Genomic DNA, 20757 nt, shown 5'->3' with positions numbered 1-20757 from the left:
TGCCCGTCTGAAGTATGCATCTGCAGGGGAGAGCAATCTGTGTGCTGAACAGTCACAACTGCATCGATGCTCTTGGGTTACAGAGTAAGTTCAGCTGGGAAATATTTTAGCTCTAATTACCACATGCAAACTGAACATCTCATTTGCTTATTACACAACCAAATCTGAGCAGGCATTCACGTGGAGGGCAGAGAACACACCTTTAACCCAAGCATTCCTCCTCCCGATTCCTACACCAAAAGCAGAGGGGAGGCAGGGCTTCTCTGGCAAAAGGGTGCCGCAACCACAACTCTCAGAAACATTTTATTTCTCTATCTCATTTTTGAAGCACTGAGATCTCACTGGAAGGAGAGGGAGGGGTATGTGAAGAGAGAGGAAAGGAGGAATGGGACCTATCTGAGAGAGACACCCATGGCATTTTTGTCCTAGTCCACTATTTCTGATAAATTTTTCCAAAGGAAAGAAAAGCAAGAAGAGTATTTCTAAAATTCTTTAACAGTATTATGCTGTTACTCTTGTAGTTAAGAGCCATTTCTAGATGTGATTTATAGTGCTTTGTAAATATTTGACATTTCTTCTGTGTTTGCTTGCTTTTTTTTTAAACTCATATAGTTTTATATAATGACCCTGCAGAGCCACTTCATAGGGGTTGGCATGGCGGAGCTGTGCGAGTGGGAACAAATGTGCTTGCCAGGAGTGACAAAAGGGAATGTTTTCTTCATGACTTTTGACATTTTATGCCAGCCTCTGGCTTGTTCGGCAGCTGCAACTGGACCTAGACCCAGCTCAAGGCGCCGGAGCAAGATGCCCAAGTTTTGTATGCACCTCACAGGGTGAAGGTCCTCCCCACTATTAGGTGCTGTGAGGACCTGCTCAGCTCATTGACAGAGAGCTCAACAGAAAGGCCCTGATGCAGCGCGGTGTTTAAACGCTTCGAGCACGTAATTAAATTCCAATGAACTTTCAACAGTAGAGTTTCAAGCTGAGGTACTACTCTCTCTGGCCTTCATCCAGCAAAACACTTCAGTGCATGAATAAAACTGTACCACTGTGAATAGTCCTATTGGCAAATCAGTGGGAACTACTCATCGCTTAAAATTAGGTATGTGTTCAAGAGATTTGTTTGATGTGGCCATAGTGCCCCACAGTTAAGTGCTCTGTTGAACCAGAGCCTAAATCCAGTTTACCATGTGGTGCCGCCTTGGTGTTGCTGATTACCTACCAGGCAGCCTTGCTCACTTAGATGTGGACACCCTCATTTCAGAAGCAATATGTTAAGCACTTGAAAATGCCGCTTTCTCATGATAAAAATTCAGTGACAATTCCCTTTTGGACAGTAATATAGTGGTAGGTTTACACCAGAGCACTCTGGCAGTCAAACTGTGAATTAACAGTCTCTTGAATAGAAATTACAGGATTAGGGGAATATCATAAACATCTGAAAACACTGCGTGTAGAGTCATACTCAGGAGATATTACAAACTGCTGGTAAAAATGTTGTCCACTGCCTTTGGTAAAATCCTGCTTATGCTTGCTTTCTTTTTCATGCCTCACCTTTACATACCATGTAACTAGAATTTTGTCTCTTGCCAGGTTTCAGCCAAATGACAAAACATAAACCTCGTTTTGTTAATTAAAGGGGAATTCTGAAACAGCTAAGGCAGAAAAGCAATCTTATTAGCATGCTTTTTCTGCTCTTTTTTCTTCCAAAGCACTCTAGGATCTCAAATTTTCCAAAAACATGGTTGTTTAAATAACCTGTGGGGTGTGCTAGGGCCGACAACTTCATTGCTGGTAAAACAATCCTAATATTCCAGCGCAACCACTTTGGGTCATTGAAACCCAGAACTGTGGCTGGACCATTGCCCATGCATTAGGGCACTCTTCCGAAGTCTAACACTTCCTGTGTTCAGATTATTTAACTTAAATACAAAGAGAAAAATAAGAAGATAACACTTCTGTTTTCTTTTATAAAAGTGTACCTCATGAATACCACGCTGTATGAGATTTAAGGGATATTAAAATTTGCCAGCAAAAGAGAGACATTAGTCAGCTGTTCTGTACTGTGTTATTTAAAGCATATTTGATTATCAGGTTTTGTACCATTAAATAAATACTTTTTACATAAAGTGTCTGCAGTTAGTACTGTCTAGTACTTTGAAAAAGTAAAGTCATATAGGACAGATTTCCAGGCACATAAATCCAATTGAACTCAACAGAAGTAATTCGGACAAATAAAGATATTACTATATAATTTGTAAGTCTTATGAACTCTTTGAGCTTCTCTACGATGCCAGGACTCATTTAACTGGGGTGCTCATGTTAGCTGTTGTCCAATGTGTTGTTGAAAACTACACCTTTGTGCAAGTATCTCTAGTATCTTAAAAATATTGGATATCACTCTTCTGGTAGCTTCAGATGTGATCAGGTGGTGAGAAATTAGTATGCTGTCCTATACCTAGATAATATAAAGAATTAGTAGCTATAAACACTTAAATAAACAAAATTCCACTGGGATAAACAATCGTATACCCAAAACATTTGCTGAGGTATCTCTGTTTGCTTTGTAATAATAGTAGTAGATGTCACATTACCCACCAGAGGGAGCTCATACAGTCACATATAAGGCTATCTTTTACGGACGTAAACTAATGAGAGCTATTTAAAGGGTTATGAATAGATTTAAGCACATTTTTAGCCGTTAGTGCATAACTGGATGTAATTTACATTAGCTGGGAACTGTTATGTGGGTTTTTTCCTTGCAAGAATACTCCTTTTTTTGAAATTATGTCGAAAATAAATGTTCACATTCTTCTTGGTGCAGATAACTTCATAAGCAGGTACCATTTCATATGTGAGTAGTGGGCTATTTTTCTGATTAGACACACAACCAGGGAGTGAGCTCCCCGAATAAGCCTAACATTTAGAACAGTATTTATATGAGTATTTTTAAAGGTGCCTCTGTCTTCCATGAATATTAACATTTGCCTTGTTTTTTTTTTTTGTACTGACATCTAATCAGTAAACGTATATACTGACGTACTTGCAGAACATGAATACAAAAGGGTCTGACCACAAGACAGTCATGGTTTTTAGCAGGTAATGTTTTTAAATTACACTTTTTCTTCATTCTACTCTTAAAAATTCAGAGTGGTTGACTTATTTCAGCTATCCAAACACAGCAGAGAAATGTGACAGGCAAGAGTCAAAGGAACAAGCTGGGGAGAGCACGGCAATGAAATGGCTGTGGAGAAAGGCTGTAGGCAAAAGCAAATCTGGGCTGTGCACTGAGATGTGTCATATGCCTGTAGGAAAGTCACAAGACAGAGATGGAAGGTTTTTGATCACATCACATCACATCACTATCCCTTCATGTGGGTAACTGGGGATCTAGTTAATAAAAGCACCAAACTCTACTTGTGCAATGAAAGCAGCAAAAACCCATTAGTGGGGATGCATCTATTTCAGTACAAACGTGCTCTCGCTTCAGTGTAGTGTTTACTATACATAAGCTATTTATCAAGGCTGTAATTTATTTATCTTTAATGCAAATAACAACAGCTGACATGGTATTGGGCTTGATGGTCCTTATGGGTCCCTTCCAACTCGAGATATTCTATGATTCCATGATTAGCAGAATAGAGTCATACACTGATACTAGTTATTCCTCTTTCTATAGAAGAACCATCTGCAGCGCTGTGAGCATCTTTATCACAGTATAGCTCTGTTGATGCTAGGCATATTAGACAAAAATATAACCTTAGATGAAGTAAATGTTCCGGTATAAAATGTTTGTGTAGAATAGGCTTGGAAAAGCCTTGGGAAACATCCAAACAAAAGCTTCTTAATTTTGAGATAAGGAAAACAGCCTATGCATCCCACTGTTGCAAGCCATAAGAAGCGAGAAAGCAAGCAGTTAAAGCACACAGCTCACTCACCAGTTCCTCTTCCTAGCTGTAACTACTTCCTTTCCGTCACTTACAGTTCTCATATCACTTTACTTATTCTGAGCACCCAAGGCACAGTCTGGCATCTGGCCGCACATTTGTCACATCAGCACTCACATCCTCCTTTCATTTCCCTAATTTCTGTATTAAAATTTAATAAAAAATTCAGAAAAATAACTAAATCCACAGACCACCTGCTCTCATATTTTCCTAAACAGTTCAAAGAAAGACAGCTTATGTCACGGGCAGCACCTGCACGTTGGCCGAGTGCCTTGCTGCCATATACCAGCACTGAATCACAAAACATCGTACGACTGTAACGTTTGGAAACCATCTCAAGCACATGGAGATCATCAGACCACATCATGAGATCACCAGTCAACTGGATCTGAGCTCTAGAGTGATGCTGCTTACTCAGTAGGGGCTACAGATGCATGGGTTGTGGTCGGGGTGGGGGGTTAAAGGAACTGAGGTTTAGAAGGGGGAACTGATGATTGGCATGTAGAAAAGCTGAGTGACTCATACACTAAATCCTGTGCTTTCTACAGTGTAAGCCACTGGCTCGTGCAGTCTAGAAAGCCTGGGTCGAGGTTAACAGTAATTTGTGAATGACCGTCATCTTTCATTCGTACGGGTATGAGTAACGCATGACATTCCTTGTAAGGAGCACTGAAGAACCTAGAGGTGACTGGCACAGTCCAAAGCAAGGTAGATTTTTTTCATTCTTACAAAATAATCAACTTCTTTGAATTTAAAATGTCAGCTGCACAGTTTTGCTGTGCACCTGAAGGACCATCTCAATAACTCCGGTTTAGCACTGCAAAAACACGGGACTCGGTGGAGGAAAGGGTAAGATTGATGCTGCCCAGCCAACTCCGCCTTGCTTCCCTCCTTTCTCAATGTGCACTGTGGTACAGTCATGCAGTCACAATGTCTGTCCTTGTCCCAGAGAAGCCCAGCAGGATACACAATGGGGGCCAGCTTTTCAGTACTTGTTCAGTAATAGTCCTGGGCCTTCATTGCCGCACACCTTCCAGGCCTGTCATGAAGACAGTTAACAGTTTCATCATGGCTTTTTCAAGGATGTTCATCACCATATTATCCATGCATATACATGCCAGGACACACTAACAGGAGGGAGAAGACCCTCAGGGCTGTGGGTGTGGATGTATGTCTGTGGAAGTATGTTCATGAGAGAGAAAAGTCATGCCAGCACACAGGTTTTGTCAGCTCCCATAATCCTGCTGGCCAGGGCCAGTGCTCCCCCTGCTACATCACTGCCTGGACCAAACTTCCTTTCCCTGCGATCCTCTTCTTCGATCACTGCACATCTTGCACCCTCCATGAGAAGAGAGGCAAGGTTCCTCCAGACAATAGTCTCCTCTGCTCCTCTAGACACTTCTTTCCTGTGTGTTGAACAAGCAAAGAATTTTGTGTAGGAAAAAACACCAGGTGACCCCATGACTAAGACTGCATCAGACTCGCTCGTTTCTGCAAGTTGGTCTGTGACTGGAGTTCGAGCAGCAAATGGACACGTGCCAGAGCTCCCCAACTACACAGCCCAAAGGAAGGCTGAGGACACCTCTGTGTCATACCCTTGCATATTTGTACCTGCTATGGACAGTGTGTAATGCTCACAAAGGCCTAGATGGCAATAAACCTCTGGAGGGAGGTGACACACTTCCAAAGATCACGAATTCACAAACCCAGACAGAATAAAGATAATCCTGGAAAGGGAAACATTAAAAAAACCCCAAACCCAAACCTGCACGTTCTTATCTTCCAGACTTTTCAAGTGTAAAATCGCCCTGGCCTCTGTCTGTTTCAAGACTGTATGAGTCATATCCTTGCTAACTGGAATGCTTAAATTGAGCTTGTTCAGCATTTGTTACGATGGAAGTAAGTTAGTTAGTAATAATAGGAAATGGAAGGCACAGGTCTTGTTTTTTTGAACCCATGTACTTCACTAACTGGTTTCTTAAGTGGTCTGAAGCAAATGCATTTGTCATTGCAGTGGCATGCTTACTTTTTTCTAACCTGAATAACCTGGATAACAGCAAGAAACACACTTAATCTGTGTAACAGACTGTATGTACGTACCTCTATGCATTTAGTGACTTCTGTTGTCATCCGAGTCTTTCCCATGCCTTGCCTTGCCTTCTGACCACTGGTGAGTTGTGAGCAAGAGCCTCCGACTGCACTGTTGTTTTGTAGAATACAACTGCAGCTGTCACAGGCTGTACTCAACTCAGAAGTTGTGAAGTTGAAGATTTCCTTGGCAGTTGAACTCAAAAGCTGAAACTGACTTCTAAGTTCTTGGGTGAAATACGATGTAAAAACATCTTTGAAATTATTGTACAAAACGCTTTTTTACAGTGCTATACTTACAATGGACCTAGCTGTCAGAACAATTTAAGGTCTCTCCTTAAATAGCAGAAGGACACAAATCATATTTTCTATTTGGAAAATACAGCATAAATATGACAAATATTTTCTTTAAAAAATTAATTTCATCTATTGAGTCAGCAGAGCAACACAGTTCAAAGTAATATCTAGAGAAAAATTCAGCATGTCAAAATTGGAGATTTATTGAATATGAAAATGTTTATCATTATTATGCTCTTGATAAAAAAATCAAGAGATGGATGATAGATACAGCAGTTACCTGTCAGAAGGCTGTTCTAGCCATTTTTACTCTTTGCAACATTTGAATGATTTTGTGGCTTATGTTGACTTTTCTGCATTTTAATTTCACTTGCCTATGAATATTTTTGGAAAATTCCATTTATCTGCCCTTCTGTCTTTGAATCCCATCTTGCTGCTATTTTTTCTTTTAACATTTGTTTTCCTGAGATGATACTTTAATTTTTCTTCCTTGGTACTTCTATGTCAGTTTTACTCATTTGGATCGTGATGCAATTTCTCTGAGTCACTATTCTCAGGCACATGAGCATCCGTGCTGGCAGGCAAATATATTGATACAGAGCAGTTATTTTTTAATTTCATTGTAACTAAAAGTAGGAGGAAAATTTGATTGCAAGTAGCCCCAGTCCAGATTAAATACAGATCTCTGACTTCAATTAGTTTGGGATGTTTTAAGAGTTCCATATTTAGCCAGGCTGGTAGCTGGACCGCACCACAGATTTGGTGTCTGTACACCTGTAAAAAATGTTTCCAGAAGACTTCCATACTGGTCAGTCTCTATAGGTTAAAAAAGCCGTATTCCCTGGCTACTCTCAAATTGCTCTGTGTCACAAATGATGCCTTGCTTCCCTTCTCTACCTGACTTTGGCTCTCCCTCAGGTTTTTCTCAGAGAGTATGATCTGATATTATTCTGACAGCTGAAACATAATGGCTGCACTTAAATAGAAAATTTCAAGATGAACAAAGTTATCTGTAAGTCAAGTTCTGCTGTCTGATCCATCTGCACCCAAAGCCAGACTGCTAACTAAATAATTTTATGTACTTTATGCAGTTTCCAATGAATTTACTGAAATCACCAGACTGGCTGATGTTTTCAAAGCTAGATAGAAAAATCTGTGACTAAATAAACAAATTAATTTTGAAAATTACAACCCTGTTGTTCAAAACACATAAATACAGATAAAAATAATATATCCCAGATTATGCAGCACCCTGTGCTCAAAGCAAAACCCTGAAGTCTGTACAGGTTATAGTTGCCATCAGCACACAACTCAGACAAGGCTTTTCCAGCACTCCCAGGCTTGACTTCCCAAGTGTTTTTTATTCATTTTCTTTTTCTCCAACTTTCACAAGATATAGTGAAAACTGGACCCTCAGATAACAATATGTGCTCTGAAAGAGGAACAGATAGTGTTATGCTGCCCATGGAGCATCCCCACAGAAAGCACATGCCTCAGTGGTGATTTTCCCTCACGTCTCTGCACTGGCCAGGGTAAGGGAGTAAGCAGTGCCGGGCACGTACGCTGCCCCTGCCCTGGCAGCTCAGGAGGAGAAGTGGGGACAAGGCTGTCCTCTCCCGCTACCTCCTCATACTCTCCTACTGCAACGTCAGGTGCTTGCAGTAACGCGGAGCCTGTTTTCACACCTGTGCTGCACAGAATACTGTAGGTAGTTAGCACAGAGAAATTAAGGGGCAGCTTGTATTTTTTTATCCCCTTTGCTGCTGGAATTACTAGGGAACCTTTTGGTGCCAAAAGACTTCCCCAGGAATTGTTCTGATTAACATAAAATCCCATTTCAAAAATAGATCAGTGATAACAGTCAAAGCTAAAGTTCTGGTGAAAATCTTAAGTTCATTGTTTTCAATTACTAAGACACATTTCAGTACTAGTGACACATCAAGTTGAATTCCAACCTCATGAAGATGTAACAAGCTGCATCTGTCAAGCAGAGTTAAAAATACAGGGTCATTTAAGAACATTCAGCACATAAAATGGCTTTTCTATATCCACTTTTAATGAAAAAAATACTGTATGAATAGAAATGGAAGTATAACAAAGAATTTTCAGTTGACCTAGGAAAATACAGGGATAAATAGAGCAAGTAAAACTAACATTTTACTTCCAGGTTATTTGTATATCACGGAACTCCTGTCCCTACATACAGCCACTTAAGTTTCAAAACGGACTGGAAAATAAGAACAAAATATCCTCACAGTACTTTTACTGACATATTCTCGGTTGAAACTATGATGGTAGTATTCATATATTAATTTTTCATTTCTTGCATGCCAAAAAGTATAATAAAAAGACTCTCAAGCTATCTTTACACTTGAGGAAGGAAAGATTGATCTCATCTGTTTCCTTTTAATTTCATAACTTGCAAATTATGACTGGCAGTTCACTTGCTTGATAAAAAATAATTATGTTACTTCAATTTTTAATGTGCAATTTCTCAGATTTTATACAACAATGTAAAGTTGACATGGGATAATAAAGTATAGTTTTTACCCATGAGGACATCCGTTTTAAGATAACTTCCAAACACTTTAGGCATGAGGAAAATAATTTAAAAAATCTTCACCAAACTAAAATTAACATACATGTATTCCATATATTAACATTGTCCCTGCTGTATGCCTTAGTATGGTCCAAATTTCCAACACAGAGACTATTTATATCATTTTCTAGTGTGTCCATATCTTCTTAAATGGGAAGAAATATGTTTAGAAAAGAAACCTGATCTACTAGAACATATAATGGGGATAGGTTAACTTCAATTATGTTACTTGAAATAAAATATCCATTATATAATGGATGAAATATCCATTATATTAAGCTACTGGCTGGCAAGCATTAAATCAAATATAGACTTCTACATACTCTGTATCTGTAGTAAAGTATTATAACATATTAAACAGACCTTTATTTTAAAATCTCTTTCCAGCACAGGACCAATCCTGTATTAACTGCCTCACATAAGCTAGTTGAGAGTTATGAGGACCCCTGTCTTTTTTGGTACTGTATTCTGAGCTTTTCCAGTTGCTCTACACACTGTGTCTGGGCCAGCTTCAGTGTTCGGTTCTCCTCTGTCAGTTCCGCGTACTCCTTAGCCAGCTGAGCAGCATCCATGCTTTCTTTTTCCACTTGTTCCAGCCTGGCAATCAGCTCCTTTCTGACGATTATGAAAAAAAAAATCAACAAAAAAAACAAAGATTAAAAGTGGCAGGATGCAAAAATTTGTTGTCATGTGTTAGGTTAAAGCTGGACTATAGGTTGTTAACATGGTATTACCTGAGCTGTTGTGAAATAGAGGCCTAGAAAATTAATCCATTAGAATCCTTTTCCTTTTAGAAGATGAAGCTGCCAAAATCTGTGATAGGTTTGCTGTTAGCAGCCAAGCCTGCAAAATCCTGAGGACCTTCAAGTATCTCTAACTTGAGAGTTGAACATGCAGTTCACAGGGGAGAATCAAGTTCCTGGAGACCACATGCTAATATTTTGCCTGAAGAATAACAATTTATTTTTCTCTCAATACCAAACATATTTGAAAGAGAGTGAGGATTTTTTTTGTTTGGTTCGTTAGCTTTCACAGTAAATACTGTGAAATACACCTGTTTTCTGTTTCTCTGCTACAAAGAAAAATTATTTTAGTGAATACTAGGCACATGAGTCTGAACTACATATATTGTTTTTATAATGTGTTTATCCTCAGACCTTAGCCCTACTGCTGAGGAAGAGTGACAGAGCTGCAAACCTGACCCCTCCTGGTCTTTTTGAGGGCAGACACAGTAGGATTCAAGTTGTTTCTCTTCTTTCTGGATGGAGTCACACAGTGCTCTGTATTCCCAGAGCTGGCCAGGAGCTGGAGTCTCCTGTATAGTATCAACTGAAATTACCTCAGCACAACTTAAGATAAAAGAGGTCTTAAAACAAAACACGCTGAAGGCATGAGTAACTCACAGGGTATCTAATCGCTCTCCACTTAGTTACCCAGCAGGCTAGCCTGGCCTCTGCTTTTTTCCCCTTTAAGTCAAATCATTTATCCACCCCTGCTACAGGAAGTCTCTTCTAAAAGCTTTTTAGTTCTTTTAATCATTCTATCTCAGAGATTAGTTAATCTTTAACTGTTCATAGCCCTGTGACTTTATTTCTCAGTCATGTCAAAGCAATGCTTGTAGATCATCAGTGGGAAGATGTAATGCTTTCAAAGCAGATAGCTTTAGCTGCAGTCTTTAAAGGAGCCCTGTTGTCAAGCTAGACCAGTGCTTTCAGACAGGAAATTCCTAGAGATCAGTAATTCTATGGCCACAGGTCAGAGTACTCAGGAAATGATAACATTTCAGTATTTGCTGATCACTTACATCATTACTTATAGCTGCAAAACTACCACTTACAGCAGCAAAACTGTAAGCAGCTAGGTTTTGCAAAACATTTCTATCTGGCCTTCTTTTAGGATCGGTTTGAACTCCCTCTGTCTTGACTACAGCTTTCAGTAGTAGCCCAGTTTGCCCATGGTTTAGCTGACTGTTTACAGTCACAATTACTGCAGTTCAAAGAGTCACAAGTAGAAGAAACCTCTGGCACACTCATTTCTCCCAACTGTGTTTCACATACAAAAAAAAAAAAAGAGAAGGGAAGAGTTAGCAGCCATTACAGCAATTTTAAATCATCCAAAAGCTGCAGTATATAGAGACCCTCCTGTAGCTAAATATGTTCACTTTGTTTTATACCACTGAGGTAATGCATAGCAGCTATGCTGCAGCAAAGCCTCTTCTCTTTCCTTTCACCAGATGAAAAGTATATTCAATCAGGTCTTCAAGAGAAAATATCAAGAGCATATTTTTGTTCAGCAGAATTCTATTAACATTTGGCAGAACATAGTTGTAAAAATTTTAAAAGCAGCAAGCCATTAAGAAATTCATTTCTCTTTGCTTGGGCCATGCTAGATCAACCAGTTTTCAAATTGGCCCAGATGAACTGATCTTGCTAGACAGTTCAATATTCCAGCTCCTATTAATGGGACTATAGGCCACAAAGGAGTAATTGCATGTATGCTTTGGAGAGTGAGAAATGCATTTATGGACAATGAGGTTTTACAAGTCCAGCAGCTTTAATCACTTCAGTCTCTTAGGGCTTCCTCTTGAAGATTTTTGTCTCTTAGGACCAAAAGAGAGCTTTAGCAATATTTCTTTGCAATTATTCTACTAGTGCAATGCTGGACTGAAGGATTAAATTAAGCTCTTTCAAATTATAGACTGTTGACTCAGAAGTGTTCGTAACAAATTAATTCAGAATCATTCTTCCTTGCTTTTCTTACACTTACGAGGTTCTTAAAGGGAGATGCAGTGAACAGTGAATAAGTAATCATCTTAAAAGCAGCTAAACCTTTTCCATGGGGACTTCTATAGTACATGTAAAAGAAAGGTACTAACTACTCTATTTGGACTTGAGCCAGGCGTGGCACAGACAGACAGTGTGCAAACTCAGACAACTCTGTTAATGAATGCCAATCCTGATTTGATAAGATGAGGCTGTGTACAGGCATGGCTTTTGTGCTGCCCTCCAGTAACACTCAAGCAGCACAGATAACATTTTTTTTCCCCTGGGATTTAGCTTTGCTATTAAACAAAATATAAATGCATTAAGATAAAAATATACTCATTGCTGTACTCTACACTCTAGGACCTCCCTCGCAGAAAGCAGTTTCCTTGCACTGAGGTAGTAAAATTGCCCACTTCTGAGTCAGCAGAACCTACTTGTTCCCTTCCCATCAGGATCAACACCTGTTTACAGGGTAGGGTGATGTTTCAGGCAAATACTGCCAGCCTGCCACAGAGATCTAAAATTAGAGTACCAGGGAATTGCTAAATGTTATGAATGGTGTGGTTTATGAAGCTCACAAAAGGATGAGGACAGTAACTAACATTTGCTTCTGATCTAATCCAGAATTTGAACTTAGCTTCCAGAGGTTAAAGAACACCATACTAAGCTCTTGCACCATCTAGCCTTTGTTATGGATGCTTAATAAATAGATCTAGCACTGTGTAATCTGTATTTTCTGTTAATGGTTACCCTGAGTTTAAATATTAACAGCATTGATAAGGTATTTTCTAAAATGGTTCTGAGGTACTTGAAGATTTGAGACAATCTGTAATGAACACTTAAAGTGTTCTTTTTTGGAGAGGGGTTTGGGTGGGAAGAGAAGATGAGTGTGATTTGCATCATAAACCAATAAAACACAAGCCATACCAGAGCAGGAGAAAAACCCAGCATAGTTTTAGGGAAATTATTTCTCCTGTCCTGGCCTTAATGACTGACCATGCACAGAACAGAGTTTCTTTACAGTAATATTAACAATGAATAAATACCAAGAAAAGTGACAGACAAAGCAGATAAATCTATCTGGAGATAAGTGTATTTGGAGATAGAGTGAACTCAAGGAAAATTACTTCAACAGTGCAAAGAGGCAGACTTGTCTTTCTCCTGCTGTGAACGACATATTCAGGATCATGCATCTGTGGTACTACACATTTCTTCCCACCTAACATGTGTCTGTGTGTTCTGGTGGCCATAAGGTCATTTACTCTTCCCGTATTTGACATGACTTGCGCGTCAGAAAGAATCATGAGACCCTGTAAGATAATTGCTGTCTGAGAAGACTTCCCTTGCATGTTCAAAGTCTACTAATTAATTTTTAAAACAATGAGACAGCTTGTTTTAATGTAAGTGAAAATATGTCTCAGATGCCAGCACATAAAAGGTCCATAAGTATTCATCACTGCAATAGCACAAGTTGAGGTTTCTCTTGGTGTTAGAAAAGCTGTAATTTCCACTATTTGGCAAGTAACACATATTTTGGATACATGTGAGATGAAAAATCAGGTCTAGAACAGGAAAACTATTAGGATAAATGGTTGCCTTTGTGGTTTACATCAATCTTTTTCTGCAGTACCTGAAAGTCTGAAGACTACTTGTCTTAACAGTGTTGGGAAAGACACTCCAGAAATAGTGTACCTGGAGAACCATCTAAACTTGAGACCTTAGAAACAGTCCTATGGTCATGAATGAGAGCATACTAAAGCATATGGGAGGATCCCACAAAATTAAGCAGACATCTCCACTGCATGTCTACTGTAATATGTGTAAAGAAGGAAAAGAAATCATATCCATGGCAAAGAAAAGGAGTGATCCTAAACCAGGTGGTGATCAAATGATATTTTCTGGAGAGTTATATTAGAATTGTCTGTGGGAGGAAAAAGAGAAAACCAGCCAGTGCTAAGAATATAAGATATAGCTAGCAACCATGGCAACTCTAATATTTAACTACATAATCCTGGGTCATTATCTAGTAATAGCAATATAACAAGTGCTCAAAATAACCAGCCATCCCATCCCTTTCACCCAAACTTAGATACCCAAAAACATCTGTTATGGAAATACATGTGTGTTTCTGGAACATAAATTAAATTACATTCTGTGACCTAAATGTGGTGTGTTCTCGCTTCCACACCCTTTTCTTTCTTTTTAATCATGTCTCCCATTCCAGAGTGATTTTGTTCCTTGTACTACCTATTGCTGGCATAAATGGGAAGAGTTTGAGCGAAGACAGCAAACAAAGCTATGACGATTTATATTAGCAAAAAAATCTACACAATGTTCTTTTAAATTCTTTCAATTTCTTGCTTCCTTTTGTCTTTTTCCTGAGTTATTTCTTTTCCCCTTCTTATTTGCTTTGTCCTTTGATTTTCCCTTTTTTGAACCTGCAACCTCCCTTTCTCTATCATTTCCCAATGAAATACTTGTCTTCTCTCCCCTTCCCAGCCTAGTACATTCTCTTGCCATCTACATTGCATACAAGAGAAATTGGCAAATAAGCTCTGTTCTTGCCTTGATGAAAAGCAACCCTTGTCATTTCACACCACTGCCTTTCTATACTTTGGCCATACTTAATCCTCACACTACAGTGAGAGACACAACAAGCTAAGCAGAATTAAAAGCCTTGGAAAAGTTGCAAAAGAGTAAATGTTTTTGACTATTTTAAAACAATGTTATTAAACTTTCTGTTTCTTAAAGATCCCTCCTTTAGAAATATACCTGCATGTATTATTTCGTATGTAAAAGGTTACATTGAACTTTGGAGGTTGGAACAAAAATTGTTTAAAGTAGAATGAATACTATTCCATTTTTTGTTTTACTAAAAAGCTCCAATACCTGTACGGACACTTATGTCAGGTTAACTTAACATTATTTCTTCCTCCTAGCCAACAAATCAAAAAAATTTGCTCAATCCACTTTCTACTGTTTTCCTGACAGTCATTGTCTTCAGTATTCTGTGTGGACAGTGTACTATCAGTTGGCACCACAGGTGCAGACACCACCAGGTGGGACTTGACATTTTAATTCCACAGCTGAGTTGATCTGTGGAGAGGAAGCTGGGAGCACTGGCAGAGGCACCATGCAACAGCACTTCGGGTTGCCTTTGGTAAAAATGTACACTGAAGAAGACTGCACAAATTGTTTGTTCCCTTTACAAGGGATGAAACTGTATCTCTGTCTATTTTATCAAAATAATATTTAAATGAAATGGACAATAGGTAGCAGGTGTATTAGGCAATTGTGGCTCTTTTTTATTTCCATACATTCAAATTCAAATGCAGAAGAAGACAAAGACACCTACAACGAGGGCAAATTTCAGAAAGCTGCAAACAGCTCCATCTTTTCCATTTGATTATAATTGCTTTAGGGGCTAAAAGCTGTGCACCTCATCAGACTTTTTAGAAAAGTCAAAGCATCCTTCCCTTCTGAGAATGGAATGTTCAATACGTGTACCACCCCAGCCATTGTAATCCACTCTTCATTCAGCACATGCTACCCATAAACTTCCTTTAACTTTCAAACCGTAATTGTTGAGAACGTTTTTAGATATCAATCAGTGATCACTAGACCAAAATTCTCTTTTACTTCTGGCTTACTCCTTCACCTCCACACTTATACACCCTTTCTATCTAGTTTTATACAAAAATCAAGTTCAATGTGTTCAGGTTGTGTATGCTTACATGTGTGTAAAGGTGTATGTGTCCTAACAACTTTCTAATCCACCTTCCAATTTCAACCAAACTTCATGCGGTGAAGAGGTCCCAATTAGTTTCTGGAAGGTTTTATAGAAACAGACTGCTACAAAAAGGAAAGACACCCCAAAGGGGAAAGGCAGTATCATGAGACCCTCTCCAAAATACTACAGAATGGAGAATCTACCTGGAGGGAGGCGTCATAAATAGTGGAGGAAAAAAGCTTCAGTTGGCACTTGCAGCTTTTTAAACCTCAAAATCCAATAACCACAGTGCACCAACCTGCAGGAAATTAAGCATCTTCAATCCCAGTGTTTGTAGGACCACTTCTTCAGATTAAGAGATTTGGAAGGTGGTGAAAGGTGCTGCACTGGTATTTGTGATCTTTAGGCATTTCACAGCTATGTAGCTTATGAATATCTAGGCCACAAATATGTAATTAGAAGGCACATAAGAATCACAATAATATAATTCTATTTGCTGCCTTATTCAGCTACTTTTGTTTTAACATATGTTTACTGGGGCATGAAATCTTCTATTCACAGAACAGGTTCAGCAAAGGTAGCAGTGATGGAAGCTTCCTCGTGTTGTTCCACTGTTGACATGCACTGGTGGAATGAAGGAAAACGCCAGTCTGAAGCCCCTTAATTCATCCAGAATAACCACTGCTGAGAGGCTGACTTCTAGGCTCAGAGGTTGATTAGGATAGTCTTGAGCTGAGCTAAGCAATTTTGTGCATGTATCTATCTGCCATTCCCAAGGAGCAAAATATTTCTAATTCAGCTAGTACCACAGACTCCATAGATAAATGAAAATGCATTCAAACAGCATTTTTTTTCATTCTAGTAAATGCAAAAATATATTTGTCAGTCTAGTTTTCAAGGGCTCCAAGCTGACTTCACAAATGTGCATAACTGATTCAGTGATGTGTCAGTAATAATAATGCAGTTATATTAGCAGACTTTAAAAACCAAAGGATCTAAGGCTACCTTTTGAGTTTATATGTCTAAAGTATATAAAGCACTTAAATAACCATTTAATATTTTATATTCAGTTTGGATTTTCAGAGAAGACAAACACACGTGGTTTTCACTGAATTCACTTGGTTGCTAAATACACATGTAAACAGCTTACATTAGACAACCAAATTTGACAAATCATTGCAAAATTATTTGAATTAGTTATCTTCTCTACATTTTTAAAAAGATGTAGAAAAGATAACTACAGTTATCTTGCCGTTTAAAAACTACTTCTGACTGGCCAAGTTTAATTAATGGTGAATCAAATGCAAACACTGGGACAAGGTAGTGTTAATATCTTCTTCTTTTTTCACTTTTGTGCCAATCTCTCGGCAACTAAGTGCCATGCAGGTCCTACAGTGGAAGGGGATTTGTAGTGGGAAACCTCAACTAGTTCCGACACTTTAGGCAACAACTAACTATATTGTGCCTGTAGCCATCAACCCCAATAAGGACAAATCTCACTTTCTTACCCTGCATAGTCTGGATTCAAGGAAATCTTTGGCTATCTTACTTGTAAGGCTACAGGATTTCACCAGTTTCTGTCCCATCAGCTTGCTTCTGCAGCTGGACTCCCCTGGAAACAAACTTGGCTGAACTGCATGGTCAGCTGTGTGAAGATTGCTATGAAACAGATACAGTGGTCCACCTTCTACTCAAAGTCCACTCTTCAACAGAGCTCTTTCGACCCCTGTTGCTATGTTACAAATGTTTCTGTTCAAGCAGCATTTGGAAGAACGATGGTGTGGTCTTCATTTTCACAAGAAGTCTCAGCGATCAGCACTGAGGTTACTTTCCCTGAGGAAGGCAACTGCTTGAAGTCACCTTCAGTGTGAATGTAAAGATAAAAAAAGCGTTTGAAAGAGAAAGTTTACTTAGCAGTAACTGTTAATTCCTTAGGGTTGGTTATCTGTTAAAAACTTTCACTACTCACCCTCTTTCCTCTCTCTGAATTTCTTTTTCAAGTTTCTTGCGGAAAGGGACCGAGAGTCACAGAGTGCACTTTGTCATTTAATAGTCATGCAAAGATGACAGGGGTATGAGTGTAGTCCATAGACAAGAAAAAAGTCTCCAGCTTGTGCACTTTGGATATGAACACCTAAAATGTCAATGTACCTAGAGACAATGCACCTCACAGAAAAATATTTACTCATATTGTCAAGTACTCTAAACCTAACTGAGGATCCATTATGCTCTTCATTAAAATGTGTAAAGTTAAATTGAAAAAAAATCTCCAAAACTAAAAAGGGGACTTGCATCAGCTGAACTAGATTGTTATGTGACCTGGAAGCTGTCAATGAGGATTTTGAGTGACATCTGTATAACTGAGGGCCCAGAGCTAGGACAACTCTGTGTCCTTATCGGTCCCAGTTGATCCTATGGACCAATGGCCTAACTGTTGTGTTGTGCTGTGCTGTACTGTGATCATCAGGGAGAGGTACAAGGTCAGAAAACATGATGTGAAACCTTCATGTTTAAAACAGGATTTTACAAAGAGAATATACAACAGTAAATACTTCGGGAAAGTTACTCACTTTCTTTCTTCCAGCAGAGCAATTTCTTTCTTGACCTCATGATACTCTTCTGCTATTTTGCAGTGCTGTTTGTACACCTGCATCGATTCCTTAGAGTCATGACAAGGAGGCAGCGGCTTTAAGAAAAGAAGAAAAAAAATATATATACTGTTTTGAATGAAATATTAGGGAAAAGCACGTATTTTGAAAGATAGTGTTTATCTTAATTCCTGTGAGAATACTTAAAGAATTTTTTTTTACCCTAACTGCAGGATACAGCCAAATATTCCTAGTGATGGCCTTTCACAGAAGGGAAAAACCCACTTCCTTGCATAAGAATATGCATAAACCTTCAAACCTTGTAAGGATTTTCAGAACTTTCCTTGTCAACTTTGCAATGTATCCCTAAAGATTGTTCACAGAAAGATTTCTCCCTTACCTCCCTCTTTTTCAGCTACAGTGATATAAGAATGCTAAAGTTGATGCATTGGTCAGACCCATAAAAACACACACGAGTGTGTTTTCACTGCAGAAAATGCAGCACTGAGCAGATGGGTAATTTGAGTGCAAAAAAGCTCTTATTCTCCAATTCTGCAAGATAGAAAGAAAGGACATGGAAAACTACTGACTAAACACTCTTTTTTTTTTTCATAGATGCAGTGCTTCTTCCAGCTTATTACTAAGTGGGACAGGACTGTGAACTGGGACACTGGGGCTGATTCTGCTGGACTCAACAGGAGTTTTACTGCTGACTCTAGTGCAGCCAAGATTTCACAATGGGTTCTATTCCAGCAATGCCTCAAGCTGTTAAGTAGTTTGCTCAAGATCATATTCAGTTTGTCTGCATCTCTATTTCCTGTAGAAGGGGATATACTTAGTTAGCAGAAATGTTATAAGAGTTATATCAGCTATATTTGCAAAGTGTTTTAAATTTCCATGAGAGGTGCAGGTGAGATTGAGAGTAGGAGGATGACAGCAATTAAAAAAAAAAATCAGATAAAAAAGACACAGTGAAAGCAAAAGCACTGTGCCTCCTAACCTAAATACCAACACTATTGCAGTAAGATTTTAATTTTTTTTCCATGCATACTGGAGGTAATAAATATGGCAATTAAAACCACTCTGTCCAGGCACTCCTCATATGAATTTCAACCAAGATCTTGAAAATACAGTTTGGTTAAATGTCGGTGCTTTTTGTTCCTTAAAAAGAATGCAACTTAATTCAGGCTTCAGGCTTGACTGTCATATTTTGGCTGTAATACTTTCAGGAAGTGTAGTATTTTTAAGTTATTAGCCATGAATCAATTGACTGTAAATGAACTCCAAATAGCACGCTTGAGCCACCTGTTTGAAGTAAAAGGAAACACTTAAAATAGTTCCTTTACTGTCCAGTCAAAGAACAGCTAATTGCCTTTCACAACATACGTAGTTTATTTTTTATTTCTTGTTGTCCTACTTTGACTCTTCTCTGTAGTATAATATTCCTTCAATGACATTATTAGGAAAAGAAAAGCACAAGTCTTCAGACTTTTCCTATTTATGACCTTGTGAACCTTTTTTTAAGCTAAACTGGAAATTTAAATTTTACTAAACATATTCAGAGACAAAGATTAAAAATATTTTTATCAAGGAGGCAGGGGAAGTTGGTTTCAGATATACCCCAACACAGAGATATAACTAGTGTACGGACCTTGCAAGTACTAGTAGATGGTACGTGATTCTTTACTAAAATTTTAAAACAGCTACTCATTTTCCATGTTCTAAATGTAAAAATGCTGGGGCAGAATTGTTTCACAGCACACTGTTTTATCCTCTGAGCTCGGAGAATTTGGGACCCCAGGGAAAGGGCAATCCATTACTTGATGAATCAAGTCCCTAGGAAAGGGCTTTTAATTCCATTTCAATGTGGGTGAGCAATAGCACCATTCATATAGCCACCCAAATAATAAGCATAAATTTAACAAGACAGAATATAGAAGTCTCAGTGCTCTAATCCAAGAATGCAAGGGTGAGCCAAAGTAGCATCTCTGGTATCTACCAGAGATCAGCAAACAACAAATGCGTCACAATAAAACAATTTCGAACAGTACCCAGGGGGAAAGTCCCCAAACAGTGATACTTCAAAAGAAAAAAAAAAAATTGCTTTTGGTTCCAACTTAGTTTCTGCAAATCCAGCTGGTTTAAACCAGTTTAAAAATTAAAGCAGCATTCAGTTTCTATATTCCAGCTTCCCACTCAAAAGATATATATAGAGAGCTAAAAATTATCTAGTCATGCTGAGACTTAGTATCTAATTCCCACTTAGAACCAGTTGCTGACTTTCAAACCCCTTCCTATCATTGTTTCCTCTTCAGTGTCTTTTTTTCTTACATTGATATTATATCACTCAAAATAAACTGACAACAAAAGATACAATCAGTTTACTAATATTCTGTTCATACAATTCTTTTCAATCTTGTCTGATGCTATTAAGCACTATATCAAGGACTTTTTTTAACTTTGAGTGTATTTTTACTTTAAAATGTAAATTTGATAATGTTTTTATACGACTAGATGACTGGACAATTTGGTTTGCTCCTTTGTAATTTTGAAATTTCTAAGAAAGTTTTTGGAGATAGTACCTACAGCATCCATGAGTAATTTCTGGCCAGTAGGACATGAAACAGGCTTATACATTCATTATTTAATAAACATCTCTACTGCAATCACAAGAAAAAATGGAGAGATACAAGTCTAGTCAGTTCTTTGCTGGCTACCAGAAAATGCAAGCCAACACAAAAAC

General features: G+C 38.5%; 1 protein-coding gene across 3 annotated transcripts in view; it reads right to left on the bottom strand.

Annotated features, from left to right (window-relative positions):
• Positions 1–8366: 8366 nt before the first annotated feature.
• Positions 8367–20757, bottom strand: part of MAP3K7CL (MAP3K7 C-terminal like) — a 31458-nt gene continuing 19067 nt past the window's right edge. For all 3 annotated transcript variants that reach the window (XM_068424995.1, XM_068424996.1, XM_068424993.1), the window contains 2 exons: positions 17997–18112; positions 8367–9546 (listed from right to left, as the gene is read on the bottom strand). In XM_068424995.1, coding sequence (XP_068281096.1) covers positions 9366–9546; positions 17997–18112 — 297 coding nt within the window. In that variant the 3' untranslated portion in view covers positions 8367–9365. The remainder of the gene's footprint in view (positions 9547–17996; positions 18113–20757) is intronic.

The sequence above is a fragment of the Nyctibius grandis genome, chromosome 2 (genome assembly GCF_013368605.1).
Source record: "Nyctibius grandis isolate bNycGra1 chromosome 2, bNycGra1.pri, whole genome shotgun sequence".
Lineage (NCBI taxonomy): Eukaryota > Metazoa > Chordata > Aves > Nyctibiiformes > Nyctibiidae > Nyctibius > Nyctibius grandis.
The sequence above is the reverse complement of the archived record's forward strand: the minus strand, read 5'-3'. Positions and strand labels throughout refer to the sequence as shown.